The 16,427-nt window shown below is 33.5% G+C and overlaps 1 protein-coding gene and 1 long non-coding RNA gene across 2 annotated transcripts in view; both read left to right on the top strand.

Moving 5' to 3' along the window:
* Positions 1 to 1,332: 1,332 nt before the first annotated feature.
* The window catches only part of LOC110114669 (leucine aminopeptidase 2, chloroplastic), a gene marked incomplete at its 5' end in the record, with an annotated part of 26,652 nt that continues 11,557 nt past the window's right edge, over positions 1,333 to 16,427 (top strand). The window contains 3 exon segments of the mRNA XM_020847624.1: positions 1,333 to 1,410; positions 2,467 to 2,527; positions 15,755 to 15,942. Coding sequence (XP_020703283.1) covers positions 1,333 to 1,410; positions 2,467 to 2,527; positions 15,755 to 15,942 — 327 coding nt within the window.
* On the top strand, positions 11,866 to 12,810 carry LOC114579944. The gene is made up of 3 exons (XR_003701197.1): positions 11,866 to 12,144; positions 12,210 to 12,314; positions 12,378 to 12,810. It is a non-coding gene; the product is annotated as an uncharacterized LOC114579944 (long non-coding RNA).

Here is a 16,427-nt window from a genome sequence, read left to right as displayed (position 1 = left end):
CTGTTGTGTTTCTACCTGATAAACCAACATATGGAAACGGGAGTAAGTTGAACAGATTCGAATTAGAATTATATGAGTCCTTATGCGATACTACAGGATGGGCATGACCTGATTAGATGGCCCATTTGGCAACCCATAATCCAAAGTGACAGCGTAGCTAGAAATTTTCAGCTAAAATAAATTGAATAATTACCAAACACTTTAGCCAAAAAATTATCTTGGACACTTGTCAAATCATATTGTTCTTACCATTGTTTAAAATCGCGTAATATGAGGCCCGCCTCAGTACAATTCCGGTGAAAATTTTCTCGAGGCTTACACCTTGAGCTTTTTTATGAGGCTTGTATTTCAGTTTAACTAAGATGCACCTTGAGTCACGCCTCATCTCGTTAGCGTGAGGTGTACACCTAATCCTATTTATATATTTTTTTATTAAAACCTATCTAAATCATAACCTAAATCCCCAAATAAATCACGCTGTCATGCACCGCCGAGCCACAACAGCTTCCTCTTGACTGCCTTGAACTCCAGCCTATTGCCTCCACTACAACCACCTTTGTCATAGCCAATGCCGGGGATATCACTTGGAAGCTGCACACCACCACCTCTAAAATTTTTGGAGTATCACTCTCATTTTTTATGTTGATAACAAACATTTATGAAATAGAAAGATGATTGAAATAAATAAAGAAGAAGTAGATTGGTAGGCATTAGACTCCACATAATGAGATAGGGGAGAGATCCATTTATTATAACGTTAACTCAAATAAAGACCCCCTCAATGATGACAATGCCCATGATTTTTGAGTTGTTGCCAACTATTTCAGCTTTCTTTAAAAATTAGATGTGGATGAGTGGAGAATTGAGAAAGAAGAAATTTAGAGTTGAACTTGATGTTATATTATATTTTTATGGTATTCCTATTTTCTATTATTTTTTTCATATAATATTTAGATTTCAACTCTATTTCAAACAATTTATTACTTGTCACTTAACGTTTTGTGCAATTTTTTATTTCATATATATGCCAATTTGTTACTTCATAGTTCAACAAAAAGTTAATATATCATCATTTAGCATATTATTTAGGTATTATATAAAAAATCAATTTTAACTTTTATTTTCATTTTACGCAATTTTTGAATTTTGAGGCTTACGCCTTGAAGCTTACACCTGACATCACGAACAAAAAAAGCCTCAACACCCAATTGTGCAATTTGTAAACCTTAGTTTTTATCATGATTATCCAACTCTTTTTCTCGAAATATTTATCTGGAATTGGTCCTTTTGATTGTACTTCCATCCATATTTAAGTTTTTTAATTATTTTCAGGTGAATAATACGGATGCTGAAGGCAGGCTTACTCTTGCAGATGCTTTAGTCTATGCTTGTAACCAGGGCGTTGAAAAGGTACATGTCTCTAATACAAAGGCATTATTTGTGCATCCAGAAAGTTCTCCAATTTTTCTGAAATTGTGAAGTACATTGATAGGGTTTTTAATTTAGAATATATCTGATTCTTGTTGGCTTTAGCTGACCTTATAAATTTCTGTTAATGTCCTCTTTTGATTTGAAATCTGAAAATAAAAATTGTTACACAATATATATATATATGTAATTTTCTTAGATAAGGCTAATAATAGTGATGATGATGATTTTGATGGTGGCGATGGTGATGATGGAAAAAAGTTTTGTTAGATATTGCTGATAGAAACTCTTAGATAATAAAAGCAAGATGATAAGCCTATCGTAGACAGTAATGGCCAGTCTTCCTTGTCGTTATGAAACTAGTTAAGGATCCTCACAACCTTTATACCCTTTCCTTAAATGGAGAGTCTGGAATTTAACAGATAAGAGTCTAACAATGCTCAAGAAATATGAATTCAGTCGCACCTTAAATTCAGGGAATTCAAAATTTAATTTTCAAATTGCGACCTTTGTAAATTTTGTTTTGTCTTTTAGAGAAAGTAAGCTGCCAACATTTTTCATTAGGGGTAGTAGTACTTAAAATGCCATATTTGATCATTCAATGATGTAGAATAAATAATGAACATTAATTTACTCATAGATACAGTAGTTAACTAGTTATTTTATGTTTGTCAGATTTCATTATTTTCTTAGAGTTAGTCTAGTCAATATCATTAAGTTTGTTAACAGCATTTACTTCATCTATTTCAAGATTTTGATCTAAAACTCTTTTGGGAGAAGCAATTTCTTTCAAACATTTGGCGTCCTTATATCTGCTACTATTTTTTAGATCTTTTCACATTTTCCTCCTATTTATTATCTTTTCTAGTTTTATTTGTTTTTAAGGTCGTCAAATTGTTATGAGAACTATGATTTTGGATCTTCTCTAGTTTCTTCCTTAGACACTTTGCTTTTATAGAACTTTGCTATCTGATGCCTTCAGCATATAAAATCAACAAACTTTTTTTCACATATTGAATATTTGTTAATATATTGCAGGTTGTTGATCTAGCAACACTAACCGGTGCATGTGTAGTTGCGCTTGGCCCTAGTATTGCAGGTGATCTGCTTTCTTACCGGAATGCAATTCCATATAATTTAATTATGGTATCCTCGTGTGCAGGCGTTCATTTTAATTTTGCATGTTATATGCTCCAATGATAAATAAGAGTCACCTTAAATGGTTTAGTCACATAAAACGTCAGCCTTTCGATGTCCTCGTTAGGAAAGTAGATGTATTAGATTTGGCCCATGTTAAAAAAGGTGGAGGTAGAATGATGCAATCTTGACGTCTTTCTTATAAAACAAGAAAATACAACACTTAAACTTTTAAAACGAAGGACGATACAACTTTCGTATAGATTAAAACATAAAACAACACCTAAAGGAGCTTGCAATCATTGATAAGAAAGATACATATGAGGTGGACACTTACAGAGAGAAGTAGATAAGAAGTTCGAGACAAAATCGTAGAGAGGAGAAGAAAAAAGGAACAAGCTCGCAAGCTTTTCCAAGAAGAATCTCGTAGGTTTTTGGCTCCAAAAATCCTCACATAATCTTCTCTTTAACTCAACAAAACAACCCATATATATGTGAAAAGAGGCAGCCAAACAACCCCATACATCTCCAGCCGAGCCAATAAGGAAAGGGGAAACAGAAGGCCAGCAGGCGGCAAAGGGAAGCTAAAACCAAGATAACCAAGCCTAAACAAGGAACCAAATCAGCCCAAAACTTAGGCACATCAATTGCCGCCCCCCCCCCCCCCCCCCCCCCCCTTTGCCTATAGACTCAAGATTCTTCTCTGGTTGAAAGAGCTAATCTCTTGATGAGGATACTTGAGTACGATCCTGAAGAGACAAAGGCGTCGCATCTAACTCTTGAATCACGGCCGCATACTTCTTCAAAATAATTTCTCTTTCTTGCTTGAATTTGGCCTGGAGATTTTGTTTTTTCTTTTCGTATTTTTCTGTACACAGTTGCATCTTCATTTGAAGCTTGTATAATTCGTTTTGAAGCGGATCAGTAGAATCTCCTTATGTCGGAATCCATCGGCTCATAGGAATATCTTCGTTGAGAACATTTTCTCTAACATCAGGCTCAATTACATCATGTTTTTTCATTTTTTCTAAATACCTAAAAGAAGACACAAACAACTTAGAAATATGCTAATATAGGCTCTGATACCAAATTGATGCAATCAAGTAGATCACAAAAATACATAAAAACTAGGTCTTTCTTTTAGAATAAGAAAATACAATAATTAAACAAAACACAACTTAACTTTCATATTATAAAGACCACGCATACAAACTTATAACAGAAAACATCTAAAACTACTTTTAAATCGCTTGAGAAGAAAGATACAAATGGGGTGGTCACTTGCGGATAGAAGAATTAGAGAAGAAGCCCGAGACAAAATCTTAGATAAGATAAGAAGAAGTGGATAAAGCTCGCAAGCTATCCAAGGAAAATCCTTAGGTTTTGTTGTCCAAAAATTACTTCATATCATCCTCTCTTTAACTCAACAAAACAACCCATATATATATAGTTGAAAAGAGGCAGCCAAACAACCCCACACATCTCCAGCGAAGCCAATTAGGAAAGGAGAAACAGAAGGCCAGCAGGCGGCAAAGGGAAGCTAAAACCAAGATAACCAAGCCTAAACAACGAACCAAATCAGCCCAAAACTTAGGCACATCAATTTCCACCCCCTTTGCCTACATCATAGACCTAAAAAGACTTGGTTAGAAAGTATTAGAAATGATATTTCTTATTAGAATTAAATGAGAATGATTCTTAATAGGACACAATGGAGAAAAAAGTGTCATGTAGCCTACCCCAAATAGTGGGATAAAGGCTTGATGTTGTTGTATGTTATATGACAAATCTATTTACTAATGTACACAACACATGCATATCTCTAGTAGTGAGGGCAATACAGAATTTGTAGTTTTTGACATATCATGATATCATGCTCAGGCTACTGTATGCAATGCATTTTTGTTAGAGAAGAAGTCTAACATAGGATCTGGAGGTTTAGCTTCAAGTATTTTATGTCCAAGTGTCATGCCCAATTTCAACGTCCTTTCAGTCAACCATGAGGTGTAACTGAGGCGGACAATATAGTCAAATTTATTTCCCACTAACAACCATCATGACTTACTATTCAGGGTTGAATGAGTGAAAAATTGGTCTAATTAGATTGTCGTATAATATATATCTTCATTTAATAAATTCGTCATATGTATGATGTACAAACATGAACACAAAGACACAAATACATCAATAATTAAAAATACGACACACGAGTACAGCTTAGACATCATTATAATTTTTAAATAATGCAGATAAATTAAATAACATAATATTAAAAATTACAATAAATGATAAACCATCATTATAATTAATTGTCTAGCTTATGAAGGATTATATTTAACATAACTAGTCTATTTAAGAACCAACTAGAAGAATTATATTTACAATATTATAAGTATCAAATCTAAACATTAGCAACTCAATTGAGCAATACAATTATACTATTTAAAAAAAGTCAAATCCTTACAATCACAAATAAGGATATGCATAAAACTAAACCAATATAACTTGACTATAAGAAAATAAATTGGGCCAAAATCAAATAGAAATACTCTCATTAATAATAAATAATGAGAAAACTCTAGACATGAGCTTCAAGCAAATCTTGTCATTTGTTCGCCGTAAAGCTTCTAGCATAGGAAACCACAAAGGCCTTGTGGAAAGAATCATCAATGGAGCTTGTCAATTTCTAGCGTCTTCCTTGTTGCCGACAATCGTTCCTTTGACCTACTGAATTGCTGTGCGAAAATGATCTCTCCAATAAACCTATGAAACCATGGCTAGTTGCCAACTCTTGATGTGTGATAGGAATGGAATGGGGTATGAGTAGGGTTAGGTTATTAACATTTTAACTCTAATTAAGTGAAAAAAATATATTTTATTAAAAATTTTAATTTTAATTATTTAGGAAAGTATATTTCAATAATTTTATAAAGAAATATTAGGACAAATTTGTACGATTTTTTTTAATATTATATTATTTGGGCACACTTGTGCCATCTTCGACATGTATCTCAATCATCATAGCATCATACTGATTGATATCAAAGCATGTATGATTTAAATTATCAAAATAAATTATAGAGCTTCTAATACTTTTATAAAACATTTATGCATACCTGAAGTCATCAATTCATGCCCTATACATTTTTTTTTTTTTGAGAAAATAACGAAAATGGTTTATTAACTATTTATAAAAGACCCAAATAGTCTCCAACTATATTAAATGATCATTTTGATTCATCAACCCCTTGAAGAAGAATAAAAAAGTCTCACCATGGAACTATTTTGATTCATTTTTAAAGACTTGAGGGACCAAAATGGTCCTTTAATATAGTTGGATATCATTTTGGTCATTTTAAAAAAGTTAAGGGACCATTTTGATTCTTTTCTAATTTTTTTTTGTATATTACGTCTCATAACTGTACATCCACCTATAATACTAAAATGTAGGATAATTGGGTTACATATCTGTGGTCCCATTTGCTCCTTTCTCTTTCCTGAAAAATCGTTATTATAATATTTGATAAGCTAAACTCTCAATGAGATAAATAATTCTAATATAAGGTTCAAATATACAAGAAAGAAGTAATAATATGCATGCCGATCTTTTGCACTAACATGAGCATTTTTTATTATAGATACGGTTTTAATACAAAGGTAAAATTTAAAGAAATTTGGCTCTGATATTTAAATAAATAAAAGATATAATTTTAAGCAAATAGCATGAATACATATATAAGAACATGAAATGCATTAATCAAATTTTAAATCACGAAGTGCACTCTACTTATCAATTTACTTGCACTACTTTTATTTTCATTTTTTAATTACTAATTAATTCCTTAGAAATATCTTATGATGTCTGTAGGCTTTTGGCACGTTTATATCATTGGTCATCACCTGACCCTAAAAACTATTGATAAAGTTTGGACAATTCAACATAGCTATGATCAATGGCCCCTAGACCTCAAGGTTGAATTTTATAGTCTGCTTACTATAGCACATGATATGACCTTTAATTGACTTCTTTCAATTTAATATTATCATCATTAATATGTAAAATTTTATTTCTTAGTATTAGTTGTAATACCCTAAACCGTCGTTGCTTGGCTCATCTAGTTGTAGTAACTGGGGGAAATCGAGGAAGAGGAAGAAATGTAAGGTTTTATTTAATTAAAAATTCTTATTTTCTTTTAATAAAATCTAAGCTATAATTTAGATTTTTAAAAAATACACAGTTGTTTGATGATGATTTCTTATTTTTAAATTTATTAAATTAACATTAGTTAAAAATTGTAATTAAAGTAATAAATTTAAATATTGTAATATAGAAAATTTATAATTGGTTTATGATTTTTTTAGTGGTGTGTGTGTATATATATATATATATATATATATAGAGAGAGAGAGAGAGAGTAATAAAATTAAAATTTTGAAATAAATTAAAATAAAATTTAATTGAATTAAAGATATTTTTATTAGATAGAAAATGAAGTTATTTATGAACAATTAATGGCTAATTGGAGAGAAATATTATTAAATTTATAAGTTAGGATAATATTATAAAATTATGCATGAATATAGGTGCTCAATTATGAGAGTCAAAATTGTGATTAGAAAGGGCAAAAACAAGTCATCTAAATTTGAAACAAGTACTCATATTTTTATATACTCGTAATAGCATTGCTTCTTCTCAGCTAATTACGCAAACATGCTGTTTAGTTATACAATCGTTACAAATTGAAGAACTCACACAGTCGATCTTAGATCATAGTGAGATGGTTTAAAATCGAAGAACCTACGCCGTCGATCTTAAGTCCGGGTAGGAAGAAATTACGGCAGTGCCGTCCCTATTTCTCCCTCGGTGCGGAGGAGATGCCTGGAGGTTGCTGAAATTTCTTGAAAATCTACCTCGAAATAATTGGAGAAATGAATGAACTTTAATTAGTTATTTTCAATTAATGAAAATTAATTAATTGAAAAAATTATTGGTTGAAATTAATTAAAATTTATTAATTTAAATCAATTGATTGACAAATTAAATTAAATTGGTTATCCGAGAGCATTAAAAAATTTTATAGTTTTAAAATATGGGAGCTTTTGTAAATCCGAATGTTTTAAAAATCTAAAGTAATTTAAATATAAAAGCAATTTAAAATTTGAGTTAAAATTCAAAAGCATTTTTAACTAATTAATTGGAGCAATTTTAAAATAAAAATACAATAAATAAAAGGAGGGGGAGGGAAGTTTCCACTAAATGACATATACAACATTGATTGTCAACTCTTCAAAACTCTCAAACTGAACTTTACAAACTGCTCTCCAAAGCTCTCCTATACAAGCTTCTACGGCTACTTGTGAGTTATATCTTTTGCAACTGTAAGCCTCAACTACTGCAATCACTTGCTACGAGCACCTACAAACAAACATATGAAAAGTCAGTACATCATAAATAAATTGAATGAATGCTGATAAATCTAAGCTACTACAGGTAGAACAAATTACTAGAAAATAAGAAAAGCTAAGTACGAAAAAACTAGTATAACAACATTGCTAAAAGACAGGTAGGGTAGTGGACTACTGTAGTAGAAACAAGCTACGAGCACAAAACAAAACAAACTAAAACACTAACGCAATTGTCAAACCCCCAAAGTGTCAAAATCACAAATTCAGACCAACTCTACAAACTGTTCTCCAAAGCTCTCCTATACAAGCTTCTACGGCTACCTGTGGGCTCTATCCTCTGCAACTGCAAGCCCCGGCCACTTCTAATAGAAGCCATAAGTCCGACATCTGAGGGAAGTGTTTAGGTGATAATATAACCCTAGACCCCTCATTTGGACATCTTAGTCTATAGGACTAAGTTGTAAGACCCACCATTTGGGCTACTTCTAAGAGAAGCAATAAGACCCGTGTGTTAGGGAACTTCTAAATGAACGATCCTATTTCTAAACAATTAAACCCATAACTTGGGCATCCTAGTCTATAGGATTAGGTTGTAAGACCCACCAGCGTGCCACTTTTAAGTGAAGTCGTAAGTCTCATGTTTTAGGGATACTTTTAAAACAAAGTATAACAACCCTAACAATTCTACAAATAACTAACGGTCTACTTTCTACGAAAGCTATAAGTCCCAATTTAAATCAAATACTTGGGTTACTTTCTACGAAAGTTGTAAATCCCAATCTAGATTTAAATCTCCGGGCAACTTCTAAGTGAAGCCATAAGACCCATATTTTAGGAAAATTATTAAATAAATTGTAATAACCCTAAAACCCAAACAATCTAATTCAAACATATGGGCATCTTAGTATAAATGATTAAGTTGTAAGACTCGCTTTTCAGGCTACGTCCTAAGAGAAGCTATAAGTCCTACCCAAATAATTTAAAACTTCCAGGCAGCCTTGTTGTAGAGTTAGGTTGTAAGACCCATCTTTGGGCAACTCATAAATAGAGCAGTAAGCTCCATTCCAAATCTAAATACCTGGGCTACTTTCTATGAAAGCCTTAAGTCTCAAACTAAATCTAAATATCCGGGCTACTTCTTAAAGAAGTCATAAGTCCCATTCCAAACCAAACTCCTGGGTTACTTCTAAACGAAGTCATAAATTCCAAACTAAATTAATTTTTTGGTATTATAATAGATGTAAACTCAAAAAAAAAAAAAAAAAAAAAAAAAAAAAAAAAAAAAAAAAAACTAAAACACACCTAATCAAATTAAAACTCAAATCTCACAACTTCAGTCTACTCGGGATCCCTGAGAGGAGGCAACCCATGGCTGCTAATCAGATTCCCTGGACACTACGGTTAATGATCATTAGTGTTGGTAGATTGAAACTATGGTATACCCGGGACGACGGAACCATGAGATCTTGATCGGGTTTACCTCCATTTCACCCATAATTTAGACTAAAATTACTTAAAATTTATTCATCCTTAATCGATAGTTCTCTCTTACGTGTTAAGAGGAGTAATTAACTATGAGTGCTTGCGCTCATAGGAAGTAAGGACCTCAGATCGTTAAATCCTGATATTAAGGACCTCAGATCGTTAAATCCTGATATTACCTTCAGGAGAAATCTGGTTAACTTCAATATGACTTAAGAGAAATGAAATCTTATGGCTACAAAGTAGGATTCATGCACTTGTGCCATTTTTTTTGAGCCAACACTTAGGCAAATATCCATCCCAAGTCTACAAGGTACCCTTGGACGAAGCAACCCATGGCTGCCGACAAGGATCCTTCTGTCAGGTTGGGTCAACTACCTCCTCTGACTAAGCAGACCAAGGACCATGATGACCCAAGACGACAGAACCATGGGATCTTGATCGGGTCCATCATCCATTCTCCCACCATTCGCATTAAGTGCAAGGTGTCAAAAATTTCTATTTTAAATGTTCAATCTTCAAATTCTCAACCATTCCCAAATCCAAACTCATGCTGCTACTATATGCCATATAACGCATACCTTTACGTATATGATTGACTACTAGCCTTAATCAAAAGTTCTCTCTTGTTATCGGGAGAGGTAATTAACTATAGGGGCTTGCGCCTGTAGGAAACCAGAACTCAGATCATAAAGTCCTCGCAAAATGAGGGCGAAATCTCTAGGTAGTGTCTTATCTACAAATCCATATGTCTTCCCAAAATTTACCCCAGAACTTAATGCGTTAAAACTCCCCCTGAAAAAGAAAAAGCATAAACGGGCGGAGGCTGGGGCCGAATTTTCGGAGCCCACAATCGACTTTGCCAACGTTTCGCTGCCTCAGTCACTGACATTTTCCTGCTCTTTATAGGAAATCCACCGCAAGTTTTTCCTTTTATCATGGATGTTCTCGATAGACATCTGCAAGAGATTGTACCATGGTGTATGCATTTTGTTGATTATATTCTTCTTGTTGATGAGTCTATAAAGAGAGTTGATGTGTATATTAGTAGTAGAATTCAAATGAGATGGTTAAAGTAGAGGAATGCATTAGGAAAAATCTTAAAAAAGAGAACAAGTGGTGAGACTTGTAATGTGTGATAGAAAATTTCCCTCATACTTATGGGGAAAATTCTATAAGATGTGGTGAGACTTGCAATGCTTTATGTTATAAAATGTTGGAGTAGCTCTTATGAAAGATAAGATTAGAGAGAGTGAGATAGTTGCCTTAGATGGTTTTTTCACGTAATTAAATTATATTTTCATACTTATCTCCAACGAAAACTACATTTTCACACACGTACCCCCCTGAGGACCTATACACGCCTTTCTTGGCGTAGTAGGATTGAAGGCCACGACTGCGATGTCACCAGACATCGATCGTACATGTCTTTCTTGATGTGACAGGCATGTTAAGACTCCTTGTATTTCCCCTAAACAGAAGAGATGTCGGGAGGCTGCTAGATTTTTCATTGACAGGGTATTTATGCGAAATAACACCATTCAATTTACAAATAAAATTGAAATCCATATATTTTCCTTCAACAGATTTTTCAACAATATCTAATATCTTCATATTATATGTAGAGCACTTGATTCTTATGGAACAACATATCCCTTGCATTCTGTATAAACTTGAGAAGATATTTCATCTAGTTTTTTTTGACTCTATAGAGCATCTACCCATGTATTTATCATATGAGGCTACAATAAGTGTACCTATTCAATATCGGATGATGTATCCTTTTGAGAGGTATTTAAATAAATTTAAGAAGACTACTAAAATAAAGCACTTCCTAAAGGCTCAATTTTTGAAACATATTTAATGTACGAGACAATCCAGTTTTGCTCGTATTACTTTGACAGTGTTATAATCATGTAGGAGTACTGCAACTCAAAATGTGGGTCATACAAATTCATGTAAATCCTCAAATTTATCTGTATTTGACGGAAGTGGCGAACCCACAGGCGCTAGTACCGCATGCTATTTGATTGATAAAGAGATGAGAACTACTCCAACTGCAGCAGAACAAATGACAGATGGTCGCATACTGATTGAACCTGATGGTGACACGTACGTACTTATTATATTGTTATCATGCAGCTAAAATTGAATACTTTTTTTTTCTCACCTAACATATTTTGTGCAAGTTTCACCTGTCAAAATAGCCGACGCATAAAGTATGGGACATAATACGGAGCATGTATGATGCTTCTTATATTTCTTGAAAGAAAGTCCCAAAAGAAGTGCAAGACATATGGTTCAGAGTGTTTGAGTTTAGTTATTATACAAATATGTTTTATATTATATCTTTTTTACGTAAGCTAATAAAAATATATATTCTAAGTTGTATGCTTTTAAATGCAAAAAGATTTTTGTCGGCTGCCGCAGCATAATGATAAAATCAGGAAGAATTTTGAGAGGCATGGATCGACTCACATGTGAGACATGTTTACAAACGTCAGAAATTCGGACAAGCGACCACTCTGGATTGGTGAGAGTGTATGGGCTGAGCTGACTAGTTGTTGTGGTAGCCCAGATTATACTACGAGGGACCAAAATAGACATAACAGAGCTTCTGATGTTTAGGGCATGGGTAGTTCCCTTCATATTAGGGGCTCAGTTTCACATACTAAGCACAGGCGATGACTGGTAAGAAATTTTAAAAGTTTTGAATAATTTACCTAGATATGAATATTAATGTAAGTCTGTTACAGAAAGAGGTGCTGGGTAGAGAGTCGGTCGTTGTTGAATTGCATAGTCATACCCATGGGCGACAGGAGGACCAACAATGGGTTGATGAGCGAGCAAAGAGAGCTTAAGTATATAAGTTTAATATTTTTGATGTCATGTGTAAATTCTTAATTTTTTATTAAATTTTATAGGACGAGTATACACAGCTTCGAGAGAGCCATACCGGAGCTTGTGAGGATTCCTTTGGTGGATCAGTAGAATATTCTAACTATCGCATTTGATCGCAAGACGTAGGAGGAATACAACATGGCAGGATTTATGGCTTAGGTTCATAAGCCTATGCATACGAGCGAAAAATATCTGGTGGCTCCAGCTTCTCAGCAAGTACCCAGGAGTCGTTATATAGCAAATAGGTAGTTGACCTTCAAGCCAAACTAAACCAAGTCAGAAAATCACACGCTGACTGACAAGTGCAGATGCAGACGCAGATGCAGATGCAACACACTCAGTTGTTGGATGAACTACATAAAATGAGGGAGCAGCTCAAAAAGTAGGTAGCTTCAGCAGAGGAGGAGACTGATTCTGATGCAGACTGATTCTGGATATTTGTGTAGTCTTAAATGAACAAACTTTACATTTCATTTTGAACTGTTTGGTGAATGGTCAATTAATATGGAATATATGTTTATGTTCAATATTATTTGGTGATGATTCTGATGTATGTTTATATATATGTTTGAGTTTCAATGAATATAGTTTTGGAATGTTTTTATGCAAGTTGTGTTGTAGAAATCATTTTTTTTAATAGAGAAGGATGTTTTTTTTTTTTAAATTTTTGCTACAGGTTTCCGGTAGATTATCCACCGGAAACATGAACTTGATGAAATTGTATCGTATTTCCGTCGAATATTATGCACCGGTATTTTTGGTAGATAATCCGTTGGATGTTTCCATTGGTAACAGTCTGGCGAAACCATCCGACGGATTATCCACTAGTGTTTACATCATAAACTTTCCACTGGTAATTCCGGCGGATAAAATGTCGGAATTCCTTCCAAGAAAGTGACGTTTTGGTTACGGTTTTTTCTCTAGTATTTTGCCGGCAAGTCCGCTGGAGTATTTCAGACATATTTGTTTCGACGGAATTAAATTTTCGACGTGTGAATTACAGTCGGACAGCTTTTCGTCGAAAATTCGCCGTAAAACGCATTTTACCAGCAGAATTTGATGTTTACTGGCGGATTCTGTTCACCGGTAACGACCGATTTTCCTGTAGTGTCGAAGTGATGGTGAAATAGATGGGGATACCATTAGTAGAATTTAAGTTGGAGTGTTGAAGTGGAGGAATGCATCGGACTTGTTGTGTGATTGAAAAGTCCCTCTCAAACTTAAGGAAAAATTCTATAAGATGGTAGTGAGACCTGCAATGCTTTATTGCGTAGAATGTTTTCCATTAAAAGAGAAGCATAATATTAAGTAAAGTGTTGCAGAGATGAGGATGCTTAGGTAGATGAGCTGCTTTACGCTTAAGGACAAGACACGAAATGGGCATATAAGTGAAAATCTTGGAGTTGCTCTAGTGGAAGATAAGATTAGAGAGATTCATTTTAGATGGTTTTTTCACATAAAACGATGCCTTCCAATGACCCGGTTAGGAAAATAGATGCATTAGTTTTGACTTATGTTAAGAAAGATAGAGGTAGACCTAAAAAACTTGGTTTGAAAATATTAGAAATGACCTTTCTTTATTAGATTTAGATGAGAATTTGATTCTTAATTGGACAGAATGGAGAAAAAAGATTCATGTAGCTGACCCCACAGTTGGATAAAGGCTTGTTGTTGTTGATTATAGAATACATCATAGTCTTATAACATGAATTGTAAAATGGCTTTTCATTAGGAAAATTAAATCTTATCGTTTTCTTCCGACACTCAATGGTAGCAAAATGTCTAACTGACCAGCTCATTCTCATAATAACATCAAAGTCTTCTTGGGTATTAAAATTAATTCCATTATTAGTTTTATACACTGAACATCAACGTCTATTGTGCATTTTCTATTTGCATATATTCTCTCAAGATGGCAACAGAATACACAATTCAGGTATAAAAAAATATAATTTCAACTAGAGACTAAAGGTAAATTCTTCCAAGATAAATGAACTTAAAGCGTTGTAGTCGAACAGAGCTGTACCAAATTGATTGGAGATCAAAAGTGCACCTATAACAACATCTTCTGATTCCTTAGGCCCTTGAGGTGTCATAATAAAAACTCTTGCTTTTACAGGTCGTGTTCTTATTTTCAGAAGTTTCTCCTTTCATATGAATATATTGCTTTCCCTATAACTTGGTCTTCCCTGATTTATTATCGCCTTTCAAAAAATTCTTTCATTGAACTTATCTCTGATACCCTCCAGTTTCTCCACGCTTATAACATTTTTTAGAACAAAAAAGTCAGTGCTAAAATATCTCTTTCCACACTATTGACATAAGGTTTTCTCAGGTTGAATGTGCTTCTGCTTGTTTTCAAATTTAAACTTCTTATTTTTTAAAATTATCTTTATAAAAATTTCTTTTATTACCCAACTGTTGCTCCCAATTCGATTTTGCATAATTTAGCTTATTTTCAACTCTTCTTGCTCTTTCTATTTAATTGAAAATTTATTTATTTTAAAAGAGCTAAAGCTAATCATAGTTGATATCGAGGGCCTCTTAAAAATCTGTGGAACTTTTCTTCCTAAGTACTAACATAATGAGGAATATATCTGGATAGAGATGTGAACTCTGTCTCATACTATATAGCAATTTTAGAACCCAAAGCTAAATTGAAAATTTTATCTTGCAATGCAAATGTAGCTTATGGTGGAATAAATCAGTCTTTGAAAATCTTCACAAAATCATCTCAATCAATCATTGATAAAGGCATCGTCCCAAATTTTTCTGTGTTTTACTCGCCATCATCTCTCAACTTCTCCTTATAATACAAAAGTCATACGTATTACTCTTCCATTTCTATAGGGAAAATCATACTATTCAAATTTTTTTTTCAATTTTTAACAACTTATATTCAGCAACAGTGGGATTATTTTGGTCTACCATATTAATTTATTAACATGCATTCATCATTTGATTTATGTCCTAAAAAAAATCATTTGATTTATGTCTTAACTTGACTTCCACTTGGTAGTCCAGTCATGTTTTTTTTAGTTAGACTTCATGTTGAATTAGCCGTGCTCTTTTGGCTATGTTAATTCTTAGGATTGTCATGCCCTTTGACTATGTTATTCATTCTTCTGATTATGTTCTTTCGACTAGAAAATTTTCTTGATTTGGCAATGCATCATTGTGAAACTTATTAACTTTTTATTTTATATAACATTTTATCATGGACCAGTTTAATATGCCTTTTGCTGTAATTTTTCTTTACATAATTTTGGTTTTTGTCAGCCTGGAGAAGTTACCAATTTTGACAGATGCATTCCTTATTGTTCCAAAAGCAGGACTATAAAGCGGCTTACACAATTTTTTAACATATTGATTAATACAACCTTATTCTTTCTTTTAACAGGATACTTTACACCAAGTGATGAACTCGCAAAGGAGATTTGCTCGGCTTCCGAGGTTTCAGGAGAGAAATTTTGGCGAATGCCATTGGAAGACAGCTATTGGGAGTCGATGAAGTCTAGTGTAGCTGACATGCTGAATACAGGAGGCCGTGCAGGTGGTGCCATGACTGCTGCACTTTTCTTGAAACAGGTTTGCATCCTTCGATTATCTGATAAAATTTATTTTAGGCTGCACAATAAAGGCTAATGAAGCTCTCTTGAAGTAGTAATCACGTGATATTATGATGTATCATGGGCGAGGTCCTCTTAAAGCTCATAGTACCAGCTTAACTGCGTCATGGGAAGAATGCTGTGGATTAATCCACTAATTCATCTTCTTCCTGTTTATTAATTTATGCTAATTAATCGTTAGAATACCTATATGTTGCGAGGAATTTTATTTGATTCCTTTAAGAAAATTTTATTTATGTTTTGGTAATTTAAAATTTCTATGATGTCTACATAAGGGAAACATGTTTTGTTGATTGTTATACGTCAATTATGTGAATCATTGAGCAATGAAGCACATTTTCTATATAAAAATGGGGATGCAAGGATTACAATACACTAGGCTAGGAGGGGAGTCAACGAGGGAGTTAGTTTAGGGAGAGGATGGGATTGGTGTGGTTGGGGGGG

The sequence above is a fragment of the Dendrobium catenatum genome, unplaced genomic scaffold (assembly GCF_001605985.2).
Source record: "Dendrobium catenatum unplaced genomic scaffold, ASM160598v2 fragScaff_scaffold_716, whole genome shotgun sequence".
In the NCBI taxonomy this organism is placed as follows: domain Eukaryota; kingdom Viridiplantae; phylum Streptophyta; class Magnoliopsida; order Asparagales; family Orchidaceae; genus Dendrobium; species Dendrobium catenatum.
Note: the sequence above shows the minus strand (reverse complement) of the source record. Positions and strands in the feature narration are given on the sequence as shown.